The 20,780-nt window shown below is 34.1% G+C and overlaps 3 protein-coding genes across 4 annotated transcripts in view; all 3 read right to left on the reverse strand.

The window, feature by feature from the left end:
- LOC111712838 (mitochondrial folate transporter/carrier) overlaps positions 1 to 4,004 on the reverse strand; it is a 9,698-nt gene extending 5,694 nt beyond the window's left edge. Inside the window, exons 1-6 of the mRNA XM_023487577.1 lie at positions 3,943 to 4,004; positions 3,477 to 3,557; positions 3,136 to 3,209; positions 2,277 to 2,327; positions 1,021 to 1,142; positions 51 to 153 (exon numbers count right to left, since the gene is read on the reverse strand). Of these exons, the coding sequence (XP_023343345.1) occupies positions 51 to 153; positions 1,021 to 1,142; positions 2,277 to 2,327; positions 3,136 to 3,209; positions 3,477 to 3,557; positions 3,943 to 3,995 (484 nt within the window). The 5' untranslated portion in view covers positions 3,996 to 4,004. The remainder of the gene's footprint in view (positions 1 to 50; positions 154 to 1,020; positions 1,143 to 2,276; positions 2,328 to 3,135; positions 3,210 to 3,476; positions 3,558 to 3,942) is intronic.
- Positions 4,005 to 4,006: 2 nt separating this feature from the next.
- Positions 4,007 to 15,133, reverse strand: LOC111712832 (nuclear pore complex protein Nup153). Of its 2 annotated transcripts, none has more exons than XM_023487570.1 (8): positions 15,016 to 15,133; positions 12,016 to 13,420; positions 11,331 to 11,485; positions 9,680 to 9,811; positions 8,643 to 8,774; positions 6,875 to 6,954; positions 5,953 to 6,071; positions 4,007 to 4,378 (listed from the first exon to the last, which is right to left on the reverse strand). In XM_023487570.1, the coding sequence occupies exons 1-8, from the start codon at positions 15,106 to 15,108 to the stop codon at positions 4,287 to 4,289; spliced, it is 2,208 nt and encodes a 735-aa protein (XP_023343338.1). In that variant the 5' UTR covers positions 15,109 to 15,133; the 3' UTR covers positions 4,007 to 4,286. The 2 variants fall into 2 exon arrangements, with proteins under 2 accessions (XP_023343338.1, XP_023343339.1); XM_023487571.1 differs by having other exon boundaries at positions 8,643 to 8,765; positions 15,016 to 15,132.
- A 2,586-nt stretch (positions 15,134 to 17,719) lies between these two features.
- Positions 17,720 to 20,545, reverse strand: LOC111712835 (UPF0538 protein C2orf76 homolog). The gene is made up of 3 exons (XM_023487573.1): positions 19,663 to 20,545; positions 18,704 to 18,765; positions 17,720 to 17,815 (listed from the first exon to the last, which is right to left on the reverse strand). The coding sequence occupies exons 1-3, from the start codon at positions 19,704 to 19,706 to the stop codon at positions 17,739 to 17,741; spliced, it is 183 nt and encodes a 60-aa protein (XP_023343341.1). The 5' UTR covers positions 19,707 to 20,545; the 3' UTR covers positions 17,720 to 17,738.
- Positions 20,546 to 20,780: the final 235 nt, after the last annotated feature.

Consider the following 20,780-nt stretch of genomic DNA (forward strand, 5'->3'; position numbering starts at 1 on the left):
GGTAAATGAAGTTTAAGAAGGAGGAGAAGGGGGGGGGCCGGGGGAGTTACCTGAATATTGAGTGTTTAAGGAAGCATCTGTTGAAGATTGAAGAATTAATCTTGTTTTAACTACCCAGATCGGATTAGTCATAGTTAGTGTCAGTATTCCAGACTAAACAAAATAAAATTAACAGGGCCGGGGTTGGAACTTGTAAATTTTTTAAATCTTAATCTATTTATAAATCACAAATCAATTCAAATCAAATCCACATTTGATCGAAATAACGATGATCAATTGATTGCGACTTGAAAATTAACACTAAACGAAAAGAATAAAACAGTAGTCCATCATGTCTTCAAACAGGTATTACTAAAAGTTCTTTTTTAATAAAGACTTATTTTTTACAAGGAACCAGAATCTGGAATAGGCGCCCGAGCGCTGTGGCTAAAAAGGACCGAGCGCTGCGGCTAGGACAGACTTGGTCAGCTGCCGCTTTGGAAATTGCACATTTGAGAAGTTGCCACTTGGGAAAATACCCTTTGGAAGTGGCTACTTGGATAAATGCCTTTAGGAAAGTAGCGATTATCCAAGTTTATTTCAACGAAAACCTTATTTTCCCGTTAGAGTTCCGAAATCATAATTTGTAAATATACATAATGGACCAATAGGTCATTGTGATTTTCTCTGTTCCACTAAAGTATTAATTCATTTTACTTAAACTTGTACGTTGTACACTCTCGATATAATTTTAGAAGAATTGGGTATAAGGGTAGGGTGGGGGGAGGGGGGGGGGAGCAATTGCACTTTGACTGCCAACCTTTTCCCCTCTTTTTACAGTTAATCCTAAGATCAGCGAAAAACTCCTATCAAGTCTTTTCCATACAAATAGAAATCCAGGGTATATTTTCTTAAGAAGTATCTCACAGATGAGTTGGGAGGAAGTTGCGGGATAGTTTTATAGATTTAATAAAAACTTAAAAACTTGAATATCGTTTTTTTGAGGGATGGGGGGCGAGGGATATAGGGTTGTCTTCTTACCATTGATGCAGTTGCAAGATGAGTAGCAGCAGAGAGTTGTTTATTCAGATCTCCAGCTTGCATTACAGATTTACCCCAGTTATAGAAGAAGAAATAAAATCCCCAGGCAGCCCCAGCGCCAACTTTATTTTCAAAATAATTATCTTTTATAAAAGCCAATACTCAAAATTAAAGGAACTTCATTTACAGAGGTGCATGTCCGATTCACTTTGTCTTTGTCATTAATGAATAAAATCCTTGTATTTAAATTGTGAGATCTCTTTCAAAGTGGCTTGCGGATTTATGCTACAAACAAAGTGGAAAAAATTGTCAGAATTCAATACGATATAAGATAGAACAACAATGATATATTTTTTATTGTTACTCAGAGTTGCGGCAACGCGCTCACTCTTAGCGCTTCCTAGCCGCAACCCTATATCTTCTGGAAAAATGTCATGCAATATTTTTGCCTCAACTCTATGTTTGTGAGTGAGTTTGTGAGTTGGAGGCTGTAGGGGTGCGGCTTGCCTTTCCCCCCCTCATGACACTAATGATATAAGCTTGAACAAAGCAAACCCAATCTTCAATTAACTAAAGATTACTTCTTCTTCCAGAGTCAGGATTTTGCAAAGTGCAATGAAAGCAAACTTTTAGAGAATTCAATTTTGAAATATGTTTATTTACTTAGATTCTTCCTCATACCTAAGTCTAAGCATCTAGAGTTAGACTGTTAAAGAACAGAAAATATGGAAACAAAACTTTATCTTAAATACATAAAACAAGCTTCCCTTAAAGCTTGTATAAAAAAGAGTAAAGATAGTAGGGATATCTTTCAATTGAAAAAATAAGAAAATCTATGAGAGCAAATATTTAAAAAGTTCAAATATTTTCGTAGATTTTTTACGACGAAGTGTTTTGATAAGTTTTAATGTATAGATGAATGAATCTACGTTTGGAATTTAATGAATATCGAGAAGTAGTTCAAATAGACATATATATAGTTTAATTACTTCTAACTGGTTCAAATAGACAAACATATAGTTTAATTACTCCTAACTGGTTCAAATAGACATACATATAGTTTAATTACTCAGATTATGAAATCTGACTACTGCTTACATAAAATGCTAGAAGATACTTTTCCCCTTCTGTGTTTTGTTATAGATCAATCTCCCCAGTTTATGTACGGAATAGAATGTAAAGGTATAACCATGACGATGACATAAACCTAATATTTCGGAACCATTTAAGAAAAATAAACCTTTTGAAAATATTTCCTAAATTTGGTGACATTCCAGCATACATTCCGCGTACTCCCTCGGATTTAACTAAAATAATCAGTGACGTCACAAATGTACAAAAGAAACTTTTTTGGACGTAATCAATTTTCATATTTTTAGAAACACAAAATACATTTGATTTTTAATAACACATCTTCTATGTATCTATTTATATAAAGTTGTAATCTCTGTCTGTCTGTTTGTTTGTCCCATCATAACTCAGGAAACCCTTGACCGATTTGCCTCAAATTTTGATTGAGGAACTCGAAAGAATCTAAGTTGAGTGGGTTTACTTTTAACAAAAAAAATAGCTAAAACCGTAATTTTCGACAAAGGGCGGTTAACGCTTGGTTCCCGAGCTAGTATATACAATATACATATACATATATATTTATAAAGTTATAATCCCTGTTCGTTTGTCCGATCATAACCCCCTGCACTGATTGGCCTAAAATTCTGATTAGTGAACTCGGGAGGCCCAAGGGAATGTTCTTAGTTTTGTTTTAAGACTTTACGCGAAAATTTAGTTTCCCCGTAAAATCGTTTAAGTGAAAGTAAATGGCAGAAGTAATTTTTAAAAAAGTTGTTTATCTGTTTGGATGACAGATCATAACTTATGAACCCCTTCCTTGACCGATTCAAAAAAAATTTTGATAAGGGAATTCGGGAGAACTACGGGAATGTTCTTAGCTTAGTTTTACTATTCTTAATTGAGTGGGTCGACTTTCATAGAGGGGAAATTCAGACAAAGCTGGGTTCCCAAGCTAGTTTTACTTTAAAATTATAAAACCCATGAATACCTTGAGGGTAACAACAAAGGCAAAAAAAAAATAATCGATGTTTCACAAAAATATACCTATTGATGATACTGCGTGTTTGATTCCACCATATGACGGTCGGATTCCTGTTTTACCATCACTCACAGCAAATCTTAATCAAAAAAAAAATAATTATAATTCTTACAAATATTAAAAACTCAAGAGTTTTACATTGACTACGGAAATCAAATTGAACAATGATCAAAAAAGATGTTCATCATTTTATCTAAGGGCTTTCTTTGAAGTCTGCTTAAATGTGGTTTGAACCAACATCAAATTTTTATTATTAAAAATGCTTAAAGAGTCTTTAGCTTTATAAAAGCCGCAAGCAAGAGTTTCATTTCCTAATTTTCATTTATCGAAAAAATCCTATATTAACCTGATCTTAAGAACGTCAAGAGGATGAAGAACTAGCGTCGACATCACCCCTCCTCCTAGACCAGCCACCAGATGCTCATACCTTAAAGGAACTGTAGACGAAATCGCAAGTGGCCTTTCACTTATAAAGTGTCATTTTCTACTCACAACGGTTCCTTTAAACTTTTGTCTAAGTAATAGTGAGAAAGATATCGCCGTTTTTTACGAATAACGGTTAGTTTATTATGAATTTTAATCAAATTATATTCTTTGCATGAAAATTTCACTTAAAGTGTTGACTTAAATATAAAAATATACACCCCTGCAAGAGTACCCTCCTAGGTTAAACGTGTTAAATTCTGAAATTTCAATATATTTTCCAACAGTACAAATGCATTTGACTTTTGTCGAGAAAACACCACTAACTCCCATGTTTTAAGAGAGTTGCTAGTCCCTGCATTAAAGTGTACACTGTACAGGGTACATACCTAACTGATGAGAACCATGTAAACTTTTTCTCAGACACATTTATTTGGGTCATATTTTTTCCTCTGAAAAAAAACCAGTCTGAATTTAAAATCACATCAATATCAAATGGGGAGGGGGGGGGGAGTAGATTTTAGAGGGAGTACACTGCAGAGGGAAAGGGAGTAGTTAGGAGAGCAAGGGGGAATAAATTATATAGGGATGTGTAGAAGATCAAAGAAGGAGGAAAAGTGTATTGCAGAGGGAGGGGGAGTATATTTTAGAGGTAGGAGGAATATATTCAGCAGGAGTGGGAGGAGTAAGTTGTGAAGGAGGGTGAAAGGGGAGTATTTAAAGATTTAAACAATTAAATGCATGAATTAAGATGATTAAAGAGTTCATCTGCAACTTCCTCATTCTTTACACGGATCAGGAAGGAGACAGGTCCTACTGGTTCACCTAGGAGACAATCTATGTTAAACAAACATATATTTTTTTATAACCTGTAAGTGTAAACCATCAGTGAAACTGAATTACTACTGTGAACAATAGTGTAGTATAATGAATCGAAAAACGACCTGATCTGATAAAAAGTAATGAGCAAGGGTGTGCGTATAGACCCACTAAGCTACAGTGGAGTTAAATTAGGAAAAAAAATTCAGGCCACGGTAGTTGTGGATTCACGGCTTCAGATACTTCCACTCAGGCATAACAGTATCTTTGCACATGTCATGCTAACTCTGTGATCAACATACTCCAGAAGGAGGCAGAAGGGAAGGGTGGGTGCCTGATAAAGCTTTGAAGGGTATTGTTGTGAATCAGAAAATGATTTATTTCTTTTCTTAATCTTTTAGTTTGGATGAGTCCAATGCAATGCAATGTAGAATGTAGATTGCCTAAGGAAGGGAAATGCAAGCAGATGTAATATTAAATGAGCCCCCCAATGCGAGCCCTTCTCTCAGGGTTCCATCCATGGAGAAAATTTCCATTCAACCACCCTCTGTCTTCTGTTACTAAACCAAGATTCAATCCAGTTCAGAAGATTTCCATCAATACTATGAGCTCTGAATTTTGTTTCAAAGCGTTTTTAAGGGACCTAGTTAAAGGCCTTTGCAAAGTTTAGCTACACAATGTCTAGAATCTTAACTGAGTCAAGTGCTTCAGATATTCAAGTAAGTTGGTATGACAGGATTTATTATTCATAAACCCTGGTTGGCTAGGATTTATTGGTTTATTTTCAGTTAAATGGTCTACAATATGGCCTTTAATAATGGACTCCATTATTTTGCAGGGTACACTAGTAAGGAATATAGATCTATAGTTGGATGGTTTACCTCTAGCCCCCTTTTTGAAGATTGGTGTTATAAAAGGTTCTCTCCAGTCAGTCTTTTGATCTTGATTTAACATAAGAGTTAAAAACTCTGCTGTTCGTGCTGTTATTTGCTAATTTTTTTCAAGATTCTTTTTAGCATTTCTGATAGAATTTTGTACCTGTTTTTAACATTTCTAGTATTTTATATAGGTTTAATTGTCTCTGTGTATCTTGTAACTTTTACAATATCTTCTTTTTTAAAAAATGTTTCTTAGGATGGTTCTTGTCATCCATCTTGGTTTAGAGTTGGATTTCTTGGTTTGTTTTGGTGTCAAAGTGTTTACAAGAGTATTAAGCTTATCTTTAAATATATTCCAGGATTCATAGGTATCACATCCATCAAATTCTACGTTCCAATCTACTTGATATTGGGGAGACAAAATAGATAGATAGATAGATTTTAGGGTTTCCAATCAAAATTAAACTGCGCGGAATTGCGCTGATTTTTGGGCAGCTGTACACTGAACAGTATTGTACAGTAACTTAAACAGTACAACTAATGAATCATCCCTTTTCGGCTTCCTGGGAGATTAATGAATGAGTGATGTCCTAATACATTGTTATATAACCAGTAAAAACAGGATTAATTAGGGTAACTAAGAGAAGATTATTCTCTCTAGTCGNTGGGGGGGAGGGGGGTCATACTATATTATTATAAAACCTGTAATAGGTGGATTAGGTAGTGTAACCAAGAGAAGATTATTGTCTCCAACCCTCTCTATTCTAGTCCCTGTCTGAACCAATACGTTTAGCAGAATAGTCCCAAGAGAGTTTTCAGACCTTGAATAGAACAAAGAAATTAAATTTGATATTGTCGCCATGGGAAAAAAAGTTGATGAATAATTAATATTTTGCAAAGTTTTAGTGATAAACAGAAAACTTTGAAATAGAAAGATGACTACTATACTCAAGTTATGACTTGCAATAGTTAAATAATGGTTCAAGTATCGCTATAACGTCGGCTTTTTATTCTTTTGTTTTAGCTGGTTCTCATTCTTCATATGAAAATATTGAAATTTAGAATTGAAACTTATATTTTGATTTGGAGCAATATGACTATTTTGCACATATTGGTTGATATTTTGATTTTTGCAAATCTGAATCCCAGGAATCCAAGAGCCACAATATTGATCACAAATACCGATTTTGCCATGCCATATGTACGAGTTTGGGTTGACGATTTTTTTGTTTAAAGGTCAGGGGAAAATGAAATGAGAATTTTAAGTGAAAATTTGTTTAAATTTTACTACAACCAATGTTCAATGCTAAAGTTAAGTAAAAAACTAGCCATTTCTTAACCGATTTTTAACAATTTTAGGGCTTAATCATGTTACAATTTGTTAAGACCACGATTTAACGATATAAATTTTTTCATTAAAATCGTGAAAAATAGGTTCCTGCGTAAATCTATCTTTAGTGGGCTTGCACTAACCCTTCCAAATGAATTAGATAAAAAAATTCCCTAAAAGCTTTTAATGTTAACAATATTGCATATTTTCAGTTTCCGCCCAAATCATCAAAACATATTCTTCCCCACGGGGGGGGGGGGGGTAATTCTTAAAAATTTACACCCCTGACATTACCTTACGACTAACTGTGTTTTACGGTTATCAGTGTGTTTGAGATAAACAGTCCCTTTACCTCGTTCCTCATACTTCCCCTCCTAATATTTGAGATTAATTCTCAGGTGGCATTTTTTTACGGGATTGGAGACATATTTCAAATGACCCTTTTGTTAGCCCTTTATCTGATCTACACTGTGAGAGATATCGTCGTTTTACCAATATTCATCCTTGTCACTTGGTTAGAGAACCGCGATTGAAAACTGTAAATTTTACCCCTTTTTTGGTCAGACAAAGGATTGAAGGGTGCCATTGTGAATTGTGACTCTTTTTAAGTTTAAGAAAGGTCACTCGAAATTAGTTGCCAATCCCTTTGAAGTTAGAATTTAAAGGGACTGTTGGTATAATTTTACGTTGCCCTCCATGCAAAGATGCCAATGCCCGGTTCACAACAGTTCCCTATAAATCTTTTCTGATCAATACTGTGGAAGATATTGTCGTTTTACATGATTTAAAATATAAATGTAATTCCTATTTTATTTCCTTAAATTTAAATGTAAAGAAACAACAATTGAATATATTCAGTTTTGAAAATTATAAACATTGATATTTAATTAATGTTTGTAAATCGGGCATTGCCATCTTTGCATTGAGAGCCACTTGAAATTATGCGTACAGTCCCTTTTATCTAAGAATCCCCCCTGCACTCTATCTTTGTAATTTATTTGATTATTCTACATGATTCATAGGTGTAGAGGATAAAATAAATCCTTATTTTATAAAATTAAATTGAAAAATATATGATCCATATCAAACTAACAACATGGGAAAATAATACCTATTTATAACACTATTAATTTGGTTTGCAGTGTTATAGAGTTTTTGGACAGAAATCAATAAGAGTCAAACCTTCTTAGATTAAGAGAGGAACAAAATATAATCTTAAAAAGCGAGAACCTTCGAAATACAGGGAAATTTCAAGTCCACAAACTTTATAGCACGTCGTGTCAAAATAATAGTGTTTTGGGTAATTTTATGAAACGGTTGTGTACTTGTCTTATTGCAATAGCTATTTCTAGATAAAATAAGCTTTTAAGAGAACAGAAATAAGAATATAAAGTTAATTTTATCTTAATTTTCATTTACATTGAATATTTTTTTTTGGGAAATATCCTAAAAATCCGGGAACCAATCAAAACTGTATAGCACACGTGCTATAATGTAAAGCTAATTTAACATTATAGCAAGATGATTACTTTATAGTATACGTTCATAATAAAATTCACCATGAAGTGAGTAACAATGATGAAGTACACAATATTTTCATAAAAATATTTTTTGTTAACACATTTGTTTTGATTAATAAAAATAAAAATTAAATGAATTAGAGTCCCACCAAACCATTTCTATGATTATTATGTTCTTTTAGAATAACATAATTTGGTTTACTCTAAAAACATTTTCTGGAACAAACATATTAGGATATACTGAGGAGGAAAATATATAATTGGTGGTTTAACGATTACAGGGGTGTATGCATATTTCTAAAAAAAATTATTTCACCCCCCCCCCACACTTTTTAATTATAATTTCTCCCCCACAATTTTTGCGCTGAGCGCAAAGTTTTTATAATTTTTTTCTCTCAGAATTGGAGAAACTAATGAATTTTGGATTTTGTGATTGGCAACCAATTAAACCTTTTGGTTGGTTGGTATCTAACATCCGTTAAGGTGAAGCCAAGAGGTTCACACGGAGTTCCATTAAGAAAGTTTTATAACTGCTAAGCTACCTTCATGTAGAATAGTTTACAATTCTGGGAAAAATATTGGTTTTCTTCAACTCTACTTGCAGGAGTAGAGGTCTCTAAACTACCAGGCGTTGAAGTTTCCAACTTGGTCTCCTCAGTCACAGCCTTATCAACCCATAAATAGATTATACATGTCAAATCAAGTCAAATCAGGCTTTTAGGGACGTCCTATAGAGTGTCCCAAAAACATGGGAATTGAGTGAATAGTTTGAGATCGTCATATGCAATTAATTATGTCTGCAAGAGAAGGTTTATTTTATGAAAACGGTAAGGCTATAATGATGTGTCTATAATGAAAAGATGAACCGTGAACACGAACAAGATTATTTTGTTTTCTTGTTTTATAGAATACAACCGTATGCAATCAAAACAAACAAACAAATTTTACACCATAGAAGACGATTACAGCTTTCTCTGTAGGTATCACTGTACTAAATCAAAAAAAATTTATATAGACTATCAAAAAAATGCCATTCAATTCCCATGTTTATTAGGACACCACAAAACTTATTAAAGTAATAAAAATTTATCGCAAAACTTCCGCAAAGAAAAAATTTATTGTTAAAGATGGGTAAAATTGTATTCATTCTTGTATCATTGTGAGCTAGCTATGATAAAAGTCAGTTTCTAGCATCCCATGTTTACCTGGACCAGTTTCTTAGACTGTATCCCATGTTTGCCTGGACCAGTTTCTTAGGCCGTACCCCATGTTTACCTGCACCTGTTTATCCCATGTTTACCTGGATCCGCTTCTTAGGCTGTATCCCATGTTTGCCTGGACCAGTTTCTTAGGACGTACCCCATGTTTACCTGGATCCGTTTCTTAGGCTGTACCCCATGTTTACTGGACCAGTTTCTTAGGCTGTATCCCATGTTTATCTGGACCAGTTTCTTAGGCTGTAACCCATGTTTACCTGGACAATTTTCTTGGACTGTATCCCATGTTTACCTGGACTTGTTTCTTAGACTGGATCCCGTGTTTACTAGGACCAGTCTCTTAGGCTGTATTCCATGTTTACCTTGACCAATTTCTTAGGCTGGATTCCATGTTTGTGCTTGAGATTAATCATGTGGTTCTTGTAATCATCAAACACAGGGGTGAGGTCGACCAGAAAGTTTTTATCCACGTGGCCTTGAATCCAATTTATCACCTAAATAATAATTTTTGACATACCAGAACAGATTATATAACAGCGTTACCAAGGGTAAGACCTGAAGGGTAAGGGTAAGACCTGAAACTTATTTTATAGGACAATCCCAAGGTTAAATCAAGTCTTCTGCTTTAAGTCTTTAAATAGCTTATTTGATGATTTGGCAAAGAAAGAAAAAAGTTTATAGTTGCGGAGAACCATGAGTTTAAGGAAACAGACCGTATAAATTCTGTACTGTCGTCTCTGAAGTCTCATCCTTTGTGGGTAACCCTGTACATTTTTATATATTTTTAAGTTAAAGGAACATCTTTTATGTCATGTCAAGCACAGATTTTTGAAAAACTAGAAATACAGAATGGGGGAAAAACAAAGCAACTTTGTAATGTACACAGACCCATTTCACTTAAGTGATAAAAAGATTACTAGTTGCTTTGTAACAACATCATATAAACTCAATTTTAATCTCGTCTTCCTATTCCACAGTTTTCTGGTTCGAGAGGTAGGACATAAAAATGCTTTCATGGATGAATTAATGAACTTATAAATAAAAAACACTTAGTACGATTATAACTCAGGAACCCCTTAACCAATTTACCTCAAACTTTGATTGGGGAACTCGATATGAGGGATTCTTAAAATCATGTACAATTATCAGTTAGAAGAAAAAAATAAGTATCAAGAAATTCTATTCATCTTGCAGTGTAAATAAAAAAGCAAAATTTCTGGCAAGTGTAATTAGAAGTTTAGATCCGGATCCTGTTTCCGCAAAAAGAGGATCCGTATCCTGATTCCACAAAAAGAGCATCCGGAATCTGTTTTCACAAAAGAGGATCAGAAACCGTACTCAAGTAATTTTCCGAGATTAGGAAAGTCTAATTTTTTTAATGTTTTTCCAGATTCGGAATTAGGAAATTTGAAAGCGACCAAAAGGAAGGCCACTGGCAATTACAACAACAGTCACTTTCATCAAACAATTTTGCGTACAGAGTCCGAATTTAATGAATTTGAACCGCGTCGAAAATCCGATATAAACCGGTTTTAATTGAGCGCCGGCTTAAATCTTGAAACATTGAATACAATTTTAAGTGGAACCAACCATATTTTAGCCGCGTCTTAAATTTAAACCCACGGCTCAAATTCTTTAAATTCTGCCTCAACTTTTTTATATTTCTATTTCGGAGTGCTTTTAATGTAACTGGATTTTCTGGAATTTAAAGTCACCCTACATTTAAAGATGATAATGCCTGAGACCTTTAAACCATTTATATGATCAAAAATGTGAAAGATTTAGCCTTATTTTGCAAAAAGGGTCAATTTTTAGCAATTAGCTCTATATTTTGTTGGTAGCATAAGTGTGTCTGAAATTGAAAACATTATTAAAAACTAATTTCAATGGTGGGTCACTAGAAATTACGTCTGCAGTCCTTTTAATCTACTCAAACTTGACTGACCAGTGTAAAAAAGAAATTGTCGAATAAACTCAAGGTTTACGAAGCATCCTGATAAAGCAGCTTTTTACCTGAAGATTCAAAGCTTTGACTTTTCCTAAGTATTCCGCTCTTTTGCTGCTTCCTTCCTTCTTCCCAGCCGAACCTAGAGACCCCTCGGCACCTACAGGACCCCCAGGGGTACCGAAGGGACCCTTAGGAACTCCAAAAACTGGAGCTAGTACTCCTAAATAAAACATAAGTAATTACTAACATTCAGAAAAACTTTTCTCAATATTTTTTGGGTAATAAGCAATGTTAAAGGGATTCTAAGCGTAATTTCAAGTAACCCTAACAGCAAAAATGGCAATGTCAGATTTACAACGGTACCCTTAAAACCATTGTCTAATCAAGTATGAAATAGAAATCAAGGTTTAAAAATTTGGAAACTGATTTTTAATTGAGACGAGCGCATGCTTAGATACAGGTTTCAAGGGTACCATTGTGAATCGACATTGCAATATTTACATGGGGGGGGGGTAACTAGAAGTTAAGCTTACAGTCCCTTTAAGGGAATATAATTTTCGAGTTGATCCCCCGACAACTTCTATTCCTCATCTTTTAAAATATTTTTGAAATTTTCCTCTTATAGTTATATATTGGGCCCATCCTAATTTTTTGGGGGCAAACTCGCGTGATCAAGTAGGTTAAGATACATAGATAGTCACGCAAGATAACACAAAGATTAGGAGGATAGTATCATATGAAACTAATCACCTTTTTCTGATTCAAAAAAGTTGGATTCAACTTTCGGTTTCACAGATTGTGGAGTGCCTCCAAAAACAAATCCTCCAGATTCAGACTTCGCTCCAGGAGTTTCACATCCAAAAACCAAACCACTGGTTGTAGGTTCAGATTTCGATTCTGAAGCTCCTCCAAAAACAAATCCTCCAGTTTTAGGTTCAGATTTCGACTCTGAAGCTCCTCCAAAAACAAATCCTCCAGTTTTAGGTTCAGATATTGGTTCTGAAGCTCCTCCGAAAACAAATCCTCCAGTTTTAGGTTCAGATTTCGGTTCTGAAGCTCCTCCGAAAACAAATCCTCCAGTTTTAGGTTCAGATTTCAGTTCTGAACCTCCACAGAAAACAAATCCTCTGGTTTTAGTTTGAGGTTCTGCTGGAGAACCGCTGTCTCCGAACACAAACCCTCCTGATTTCTTCTCACTTGTTTCCCCTCCTTGGAATTTAAAGCCTCCACTTGCTCCAAATGAGAATTCTGTTTTTTCTTGTTCCTTAGTTGCTCCCTTGGCTCCAGGTTTGGGCGTCTCACAAGCCAAACATTTAATATCTTCAGACTTATTTGAGATCATACAAACATCACAGGACCAGCTACCAGCTTGAGGTTTAAAGACAGATAGCAGGCTGGGCTTTACCCCTGGCTTCGGGGTTTCACAGGCAGCACATTTATCTTTGTCAGAGCTGTTAGAAACCATGCAGGCATCACAGCTCCAGTTGGTTTTAGTTGGAATGAATTTGGCCATGAGCTCATCAGATTTAGTTACAGCTTCAGAGGGTTTGGGGGTTTCACATGCGAGACATTTTACTTTGTCGGAGGCATTGGACACCATGCAGGCGTCACAAGTCCAGTTGGATTTACATGGCATGAAATTGGACATGAGATCATCAGCAGGTTTTCCTGGTGGTTTTGGGGTTTCACACGCAAGGCATTTAGTCTTGTCGGACGCATTGGATATCATGCAGGTATCACAAGTCCAGGTTCCAGGTTTAAGTAGAAAATTTGACAAATCAGACGTATTCTTCGCAGAGGTCTTTTCTTTCTCAGATTCTACTTCAGATTTGGTTGTTTCGGTAGTTTTCGGGGTTCCGAAGACAAATCCGCCAAAAGCTGGTTTAGAATTCGTTTTCGCAGGTTGACTGCCAAATACAAAACCGGAGGTTTTGGATTCCGGTGTTTTCGTACTCTCTGAACTTGATCCATTTGGAACATTTTCTTTTGCTCCATTAGTTTCTGAGTTGGGTTGTTTCAGGAAACTGAATGGATCAGACGAGGCAACAGAGGAAGAAAATGATAATCCGGAAAAAACGTTTTTACGTTCAGAATCCGTTAGATTTCGGCGTTTTGCTTTCCTGATGACCCTCCCTACCATATCAGCTTCGGACGCCTTAAAAAACATTTTACTTGATGATTGCATATTTTGAGTTCTTATTCTAGTTTAGTAAAAATAGGGAAATATCTTAAAAAGTAATCGAGTCTTTGCATCCTGATGATGTTAAGCTTTAATATTTCAAACTAAGACTATTTGACCTAACAGAATTCACAGTTTGAAAATAACTAAGGTCTATGACATCGGATTGCAAAGGTATAAGGATTAGAAAGTTTGTGGCAAAGACTCAATTTCTTTATTTTAGCTGCGATTCTACTAACTGGCCCAAAGGTCGAAACTGATGAATCAGTATTCCCTTAAAACTAAAAACATTTTATAGTTTGGATTATTGAGTCAGTGTCTGTCTATCTCTAAGGTCGCAGATATGAGTTAAATGTTGACTCGTAGATCCATAAATTAACCACTCGCTTAAAATTATAAGATATTGAGTTCAGACACCGTAGATTAGAATTAGCTCATCGAAAAGTTCTTACCTTTCTGTCTCAAAATTTTAAATTCCCACTTTATTGTCCCTGCTGACTACTTTATTGTCCCGGCTGACTACTTTATTGTCCCTGCTGACTACTTTATTGTCCCCGCTGACTTTTTTATTGTCCCTCCTGACTTCTTTATTGTTCCTGTTGACTACTTTATTGTCCCTGCTGACTATTTATTGTCCCTGCTGACTATTTTATTGTCCCAGCTGACTACTTTATTGTCCCTACTTACTACTTTATTGTCCCTACTTCTTTATTGTCCCTGCTGACTACTTAATAGTCCCGGCTGACAACTTAATTGTCCATACTGACTTCTTTATTGTCCCTGTTGACTACTTTATTGTCCCTGATGACTATTTTATTGTCCCAGCTGACTACTTTATTGTCCCTACTGACTTCTTTATTGTCCCGGCTGACACTTTATTGTCCCTTCTGACTGCTTTATTGTCCCTGCTGAATACATTATTGTCCCTGCTGAATACTTTATTGTCCCCGCTAACTTCTTAATTGTCTTAGCTATCTACTTTTTTGTCCCTTCTGACTACTTTATTATTCCTGCTGACTACTTTATAGTCCCTGCTGACTATTTTATTGTCCCTGCTGACTACTTTATTGTCCCTGCTGACTGATTTATTGTCCCTGCTGACTACATAATGGTTCGGTTCAAATCAAATCAAATCAGACTTATAGAGATGTCCGCTACCACATGTCCCACATGACAATTTTATTGTTCCTGCTGACTAATTTATTGTCCCGACCAACTACTTAATTTTCCTTGCTGACTACTTTACTGTCCCTACTGACTACTTTATTGACCCTGCTGACTACTTTATTGTTCCGGCTGACAACTTTACTGTTCCGGCAGACCACTTTGTTGTCTCTGCTGACTACTTTATTGTCCCGGCTGACAACTTTACTGTTCCGGCTGACTACTTTATTGTCCCGAATTACTATTTTATTGTCACTGCTAACTACTTCATTGTGCCTGCTGACTACTTAATTGTGCCTGCGAACTCCTTTATTGTCCCTACTAAATGTTTTATTGTCAGTGCTACTATTTTATTTTCCTGGCTGACTATTTTATAGCCCTTAATGACCAATTTAATATCTGTTTACCTTTCTAAAGGTTCCAGCATCTTTATCTTCAGCTTCATCCTCCTTTTCCCAGTTGTCACGATTTAACTCCGTTGTTGCAGTACGTTTTGCCATTCTTCTGAAAATATGCAGTTCATTACAACATTAATTAGAGAATTAACTATTGCAGTAAGTTAAAATATCATTAAAAAACGAAAATTCTCTCAGTAAATTTTACAATCTGAAGAAAAAAATACATTTAAAAAACTAACTTTAGTTTACTTATAAAATAAAAGAATTGTAGATAAATAAAAAATGTGGAATGGAATTCTAAACCATTGTCAAACATCCGTTTTCATTTGAAATGTTCAATTTGAAAATGAAACAGGAAAAAATGATGGTTAGAAAAAGAACTTGAAATCCAAATGGTGAAAGTTCTAGATGAACCAACAACAGCAACTTTATCTACCATATAGTTACTCCATCACCAGCTTTGTAGGCCTGAATAGTATTAAGAAATTAGGGAACATTGTAGTGGAGTCAAATATCGTCTTCCTTATCATGGAAGAAATCCAACAATAAAATTAAAGAGACTGTAAGCGAAATTTCAAGTGACCCTCCAACCAAAGATGGCAGTGCCAGATTCACAAATGCACCATTGAAACCTTTACCTGATCTAATCGTGTAAGATATTGCCGTTTTTCAAGGTTTGAAACTGTCTTCAGTTAGTTAATACCTATATGTTTTCCTGAAGTTGAAATGCGCAATTCACTTTAGTTAAGAACCCCACAATTAAAAATAGTTGTATTTTAAACTTTAAACCAAAAAACATTTAAATCTAATTCATGATTGATCAGAAAAAGCTTTTAAGAGTACAGTTGTGAATCAGACGTTGCCATCTTTGAGCGGAAGGTTACTTTGAATCAGGCCTACATGTCCTTTAATATGGTTTATAATCAACAGATTACAAATTGATCTAAATAAGTTAATTCTACCTTATAATCCTCAAGCTTGAAAAGAGATATTTCTGTCTCATTAGCAACTCCGAAATCCCTAATCATACAACGGTAAAATATATGTTTCCTGATTATTAATTTATAAGATGGAAAGTTGATTTCTTCAAATTATAACTAAAATATTTATTTCCATGTGCGACTTTTAAAATTCTAATTATATCTTTTCTAGTCTCACATCAAAATATCAAAATAACAAAAAAATAAAAGAAGAACCTGATAGGTTTGGAATTATCAAGAATCAAGGTGTCATCATTCTCCTGAACCAATACGAACACTGAAAACTATTTTAAAAGGCAAAATATAGAGAAGGACAGAACTGGTGTATTGCTAATCCTTTTTGATGGATTAAGGTAAATCTGAACAGTTTAATATCATGCAACTCTGTTCTCGGTCTTTTTTTCATAGATTTTCATAAATAAAATAGTAATCTCTGTTTGTTTGAAAGTACGATCATAACTCAGGAACCCCTTAACCAATTTACCTCAAACTTTAATTGGGGAACTCGATATGAGCAATTTTTTCGTTTAAAAAATCTTAGTTGACTGTTATAAAGAAAACTTGTTTCAATCCAAAGCTGGTAGCCTGGGTTCCCAAGCTAGTAGTACATAAAATTAAAAGCTAGATATCAAGTTCAGATGTTTTAGATAGGCATCTCATTCATAAGTTTCAACCTCAGAAAGTTTTAAAATTAATTTTCATATTATTCTCCAAAAAAATGTATAATTACCTAATTACAGTGAGACCCATGAATCTGTGGAATATGAAGACGACTATTAGTGTGCAAGGCTTAAGTTTTGATTTTTATTAGTCCTATGAACATTGAACAGTAACATACAACACAGCAATTGTGTATTTTTAACAAAACCATTTCTGTTTCACATAACAAGTTGATTTAAAGCATTTATCTGTCTGTCTGTATGTTTGATTGGATATTCGATAATAACTCAAAAACCCCTGGATTGATTTTAATTGGGGAACTCGGTAGAATCACGGGAATGTTAAGCTTGGTTTGAAAATTCAAAGTAATATGGAAAAATCGATTTCTACCCTGAGCTGGGTTCCCAAACCAGTCTATACAGGACTTAAGTTTAAGTGATCCTACATTCAAAGAAGGAACTTGCCCGAATAAATTCGGTTATAATAAGTACATTCATAACAACAAAACTGATAAAGATGTTTCTTTTCCTTTTGGAAAAATTATCTTTTTCAGCGTTGCTCAGATAAGGGTTTAAAAAGTACTGTTCATTTGATTTAATAGAAGGTTTATAGAAACTACGTCTAAAGTACATTGAAATGAATGATTCCTAGATTACTGAAATGTAAATGGTTGCTAGGATTTAATCCTAATAAATAAATAAAATGAGGGAGGTGGTCTCTAAGCCATGCCATTAGTTTAACACTACTTAACCCCGTAAAGTCTACTTATTGGTCAACCCTCGGAGATTCGACCAAAAAGGGGTCGGAAAACAGTCTTGACCAATCAAAGCCGGGAGGAGGTTTTTTTTTCAAAAATTAATTTATTTGAAGCAAACTGCTGGGGGTATTCTGGCCCCCAGACAAGTCACATCAGTATTTCTCCATAATCGTCACTGGCATTTCCAGCTATTCGAGCTTGGTCTGGCTTAAATTATTTCTGATTTATATATTTGTTTCATGTAAGGGGTCCAACAAACTCCATATCTGCTATTTATTTGTTTATCGAACAATACTTAACAATATTCCTAGTAAAGAAAATACTAGTATATATTATTAAATAAACCTGAAAGGAGGAGGGAGAATTGTACTTGAGGAAACTGACTGTTTTGCAAGTTCTAACAACTGTCCACCTAACATTTCCATCAAACATTAATTATATTTAATTTCAAATTCATATTTGTATTCTAGGAAAATTATTTTATTTCTCTGTATTTGTATTCTACTGAAGAATTTCTCCGTGATTGTATTCTACTGAAGAACTTGTAGCTTTTAAGAAATTGAGAATTTTGTATTCAACTTGCTTTCCTGGTTAAAAATAAACTTATTTTCTAACATACATCTTAAAGGGGCAAAACAGAATTAATGAAAACTAATGATTTGTTATGATATTTAAAAAAAAAATATTTTGGGAATTTTAGAATCTCTGAAGGCGCCAACATTCCAAACCGTATTCTTTAAAAAATTTGCTTTATTTGAATCTGTAAGATTTTTATCCTAAGATAAAATATAAGAAAAATGAAAATGGTTGGATCGAAGGTTTTGGCAGTAAGAATATATTCCTAGACGAATTAGACTTGGATTCTGGATTTCTTCAGTTATTTTAAATATCTAAAATGAGACTATTTTCAAATAGATTTCCTACTGTTCTGTGGAAAAGCCACAGCCATCAACTATCAGAAAGGAAAAAAGGATTTATGTAAATTATTGAACAACTTTTTAATTTTGCTCCATTTTAAAGTCGTTGTAATCTTAAATGTTCTTCCATTTAGAGAGAGACATAACTGGTTCACAATGGTATCCTTGAAACCTTTCGATTAAAAATTAATTTGGAAGATAGCATCTTTAGTATATAAACCATAGTAAAAGTTACTAATTTTTAACTAAAGAAATATTGATATATATCCTTACTCGATCCTTCATTAGACAAAGGTTAAAAGGTACCGACGAGAATCGGCAATGCCACTTCCATAAATAAAATTACAGTTATTTAATCAATGAAAATGTTATGCAAATGTTTCCTGTGCTAGATAATGGAACAGATTTGAGAACCAGAGTACGAATATTTCTGTGCGGAAACGATCTAAAAATAAGGTGAAGGGACCGTAAGCGTAATTTCAAGTGACCCTCCGTGCATAGATAACAATGCCCCATTCACAACGACGACACACTTAAAACTTTTATCTGATCAGTAATGTGAAAGATATTGACGTTTTTTATAGGTTTAAAAGTGTTCAATAGTGTTAATTCTAACATATTTTCCTACAGTAGAGATACGAAAATCACTTTTAAGAGAATCCACAATTGATAAAAATCATTAAATAATTATTAACATTCTTTTGTTTAAAGATTAAAGGTACTGTTGTGAATTGGACATTGCAAATTTTGCATGAACAGTCACCTCATTTACCCCTTAAAGAATGTTTACAGAGGCGCAAATTGATTATTCTACAAGGGGGGGGGGGAGCATTTGTTTGGGAAAGTAAAAATGTATTATTAACGGACAAAAGAAAAGCCAAGAGGTTTAATGCAATGTTGAAAAAATGCAAGGGTAATTTAAAATGCCGAAGGCCCAGAAGTATTTATCAGGATCTGGATTAAGATTACAATCTTAAATCAGGTCAAGCAGAATCCGGATCAAGGCCATTATCAAGGTAAGTTCCCGGATAAAGATTAACATCCGGATCCGCAACATATTGGCTCACTTAATTCGCAATTTTAATATATTTTTTAGCACAAGAAAAAAATCTTTGTTTAAAATTTACTGGATTATTGATGGTATGAATCCAATTCCAATTAACTGGTGACTCAGCACTTATTTAAATAGTACGCATTAGGATTTTTTTTGTCATGCAATTTCTTTAAAGTTCACCTTAAAACATAATTTAAATTTTCTCTTGTAGAAAGCTTTGCTAAAACATGAGGGGGTGGGTGGGGGAGCGCGGGTCAGTTGCGTTTATTCTCAATGTTTATACCATACCTTATAGCTCGAATAACCAGGGTTACAGTTTCATTTTCTTCCATCTGAAACTATAGTATAGTTAGTATTATTCTTTAGACTTTAAAATGTACTCTTTAAAACTTTTATAAATGTACTCTTCTTAGACTTTTATAAATGTACTCTTCTTAGACTTTTATAAATATTAACTTTGTCAAAGCATCTTGAACATTTGTTTCTAATAAATCACATTGACAAAACAAAGTAGAAATTTGACAAGAATTTATCAAATATCAGATTTTTTGGTAATTAACTATGCCTTCTTACAAGAATCATTTATAAAAAAAATCGGATCAACTGATAAGTTCTACAGAAATATTTACTATTTTTTTCGACAAAAAATATATACAAGTTAATAATTTTTTCCAAATGAACCGGATTAGCTGAAATATTTTCTTTAGATTTCTGAGATTTCCAATTAAGAAACATTCTTGCTTATAGCACCAGATAAATGATATCGTTGTTTAGTCTTAATTTCTTTTTTCAAATATCTTGATTTGTTAGAGAAATCAACACTCAACAGTTCTGCATCGAATGACTTGATTTCAGCATCAAATTACTTGAGTTTAGCATCAAATTACTTGATTTCTGCATCCATTTTCTTGATTTCTGTTATGAATTTCTTGACTTCTTGAATGAATTACTTGACTTCTGCATTGAATTACTTGATATCTGTAATGATTTTCTTGATTTCTGTATCGAAAAACTTGATTTCTGTATCGAATCAGTTGATTTCTGTATCAAATCCCTTGATTTCTGTATCGAATCACTTGATTTCTGTATCAAATCACTTTATTTCTGTATCAATTTTCTTGATTTCTGAATCGAACTTGTTAATATCTATCTTGTTCTTACACAAAAACTTCTATTACAAAACACTGTAATACTTTAGTTATGATTTGTTTATAATAAAAAGAAGAAATAAATTATCACCTTCAGAAAGGCATATAAGGGGGGGGGGTAAAACAAATAACCATCCGCCCCCCGAATAAGTCGTTTAGTGAATGCCGTGCTCTTAAAAGTTCATCCCAAACTATCCCCAAGTATCGATTAAAACTCATTTTTAATCCCGACAAAAACTTGTTCGCAATTAATAATAC

The sequence above is a fragment of the Eurytemora carolleeae genome, unplaced genomic scaffold (assembly GCF_000591075.1).
Source record: "Eurytemora carolleeae unplaced genomic scaffold, Eaff_2.0 scaffold1329, whole genome shotgun sequence".
Classification (NCBI taxonomy): Eukaryota; Metazoa; Arthropoda; class Copepoda; order Calanoida; family Temoridae; genus Eurytemora; species Eurytemora carolleeae.

Excerpts from the sequence above, each read along its gene's own strand:
- LOC111712832 (XM_023487570.1), bottom strand. The coding sequence starts at position 15,108 with ATGGCAAAACGTACTGCAACAACGGAGTTAAATCGTGACAACTGGGAA. Across the intron at positions 9,812-11,330 it reads TCAAAGCTTTGAATCTTCAG|GTGATAAATTGGATTCAAGG; the intron begins GTAAAAAGCTGC and ends ATTATTATTTAG. Across the intron at positions 4,379-5,952 it reads ACCTAATCCACCTATTACAG|GTGAACCAGTAGGACCTGTC; the intron begins GTTTTATAATAA and ends ATTGTCTCCTAG.
- LOC111712835 (XM_023487573.1), bottom strand. The coding sequence starts at position 19,706 with ATGGAAGAAAATGAAACTGTAACCCTGGTTATTCGAGCTATAAG. Across the intron at positions 18,766-19,662 it reads CTGGTTATTCGAGCTATAAG|ATCGTTTCCGCACAGAAATA; the intron begins GTATGGTATAAA and ends CCTTATTTTTAG. Across the intron at positions 17,816-18,703 it reads TGTTCCATTATCTAGCACAG|GTGGACAGTTGTTAGAACTT; the intron begins GAAACATTTGCA and ends TGGAAATGTTAG.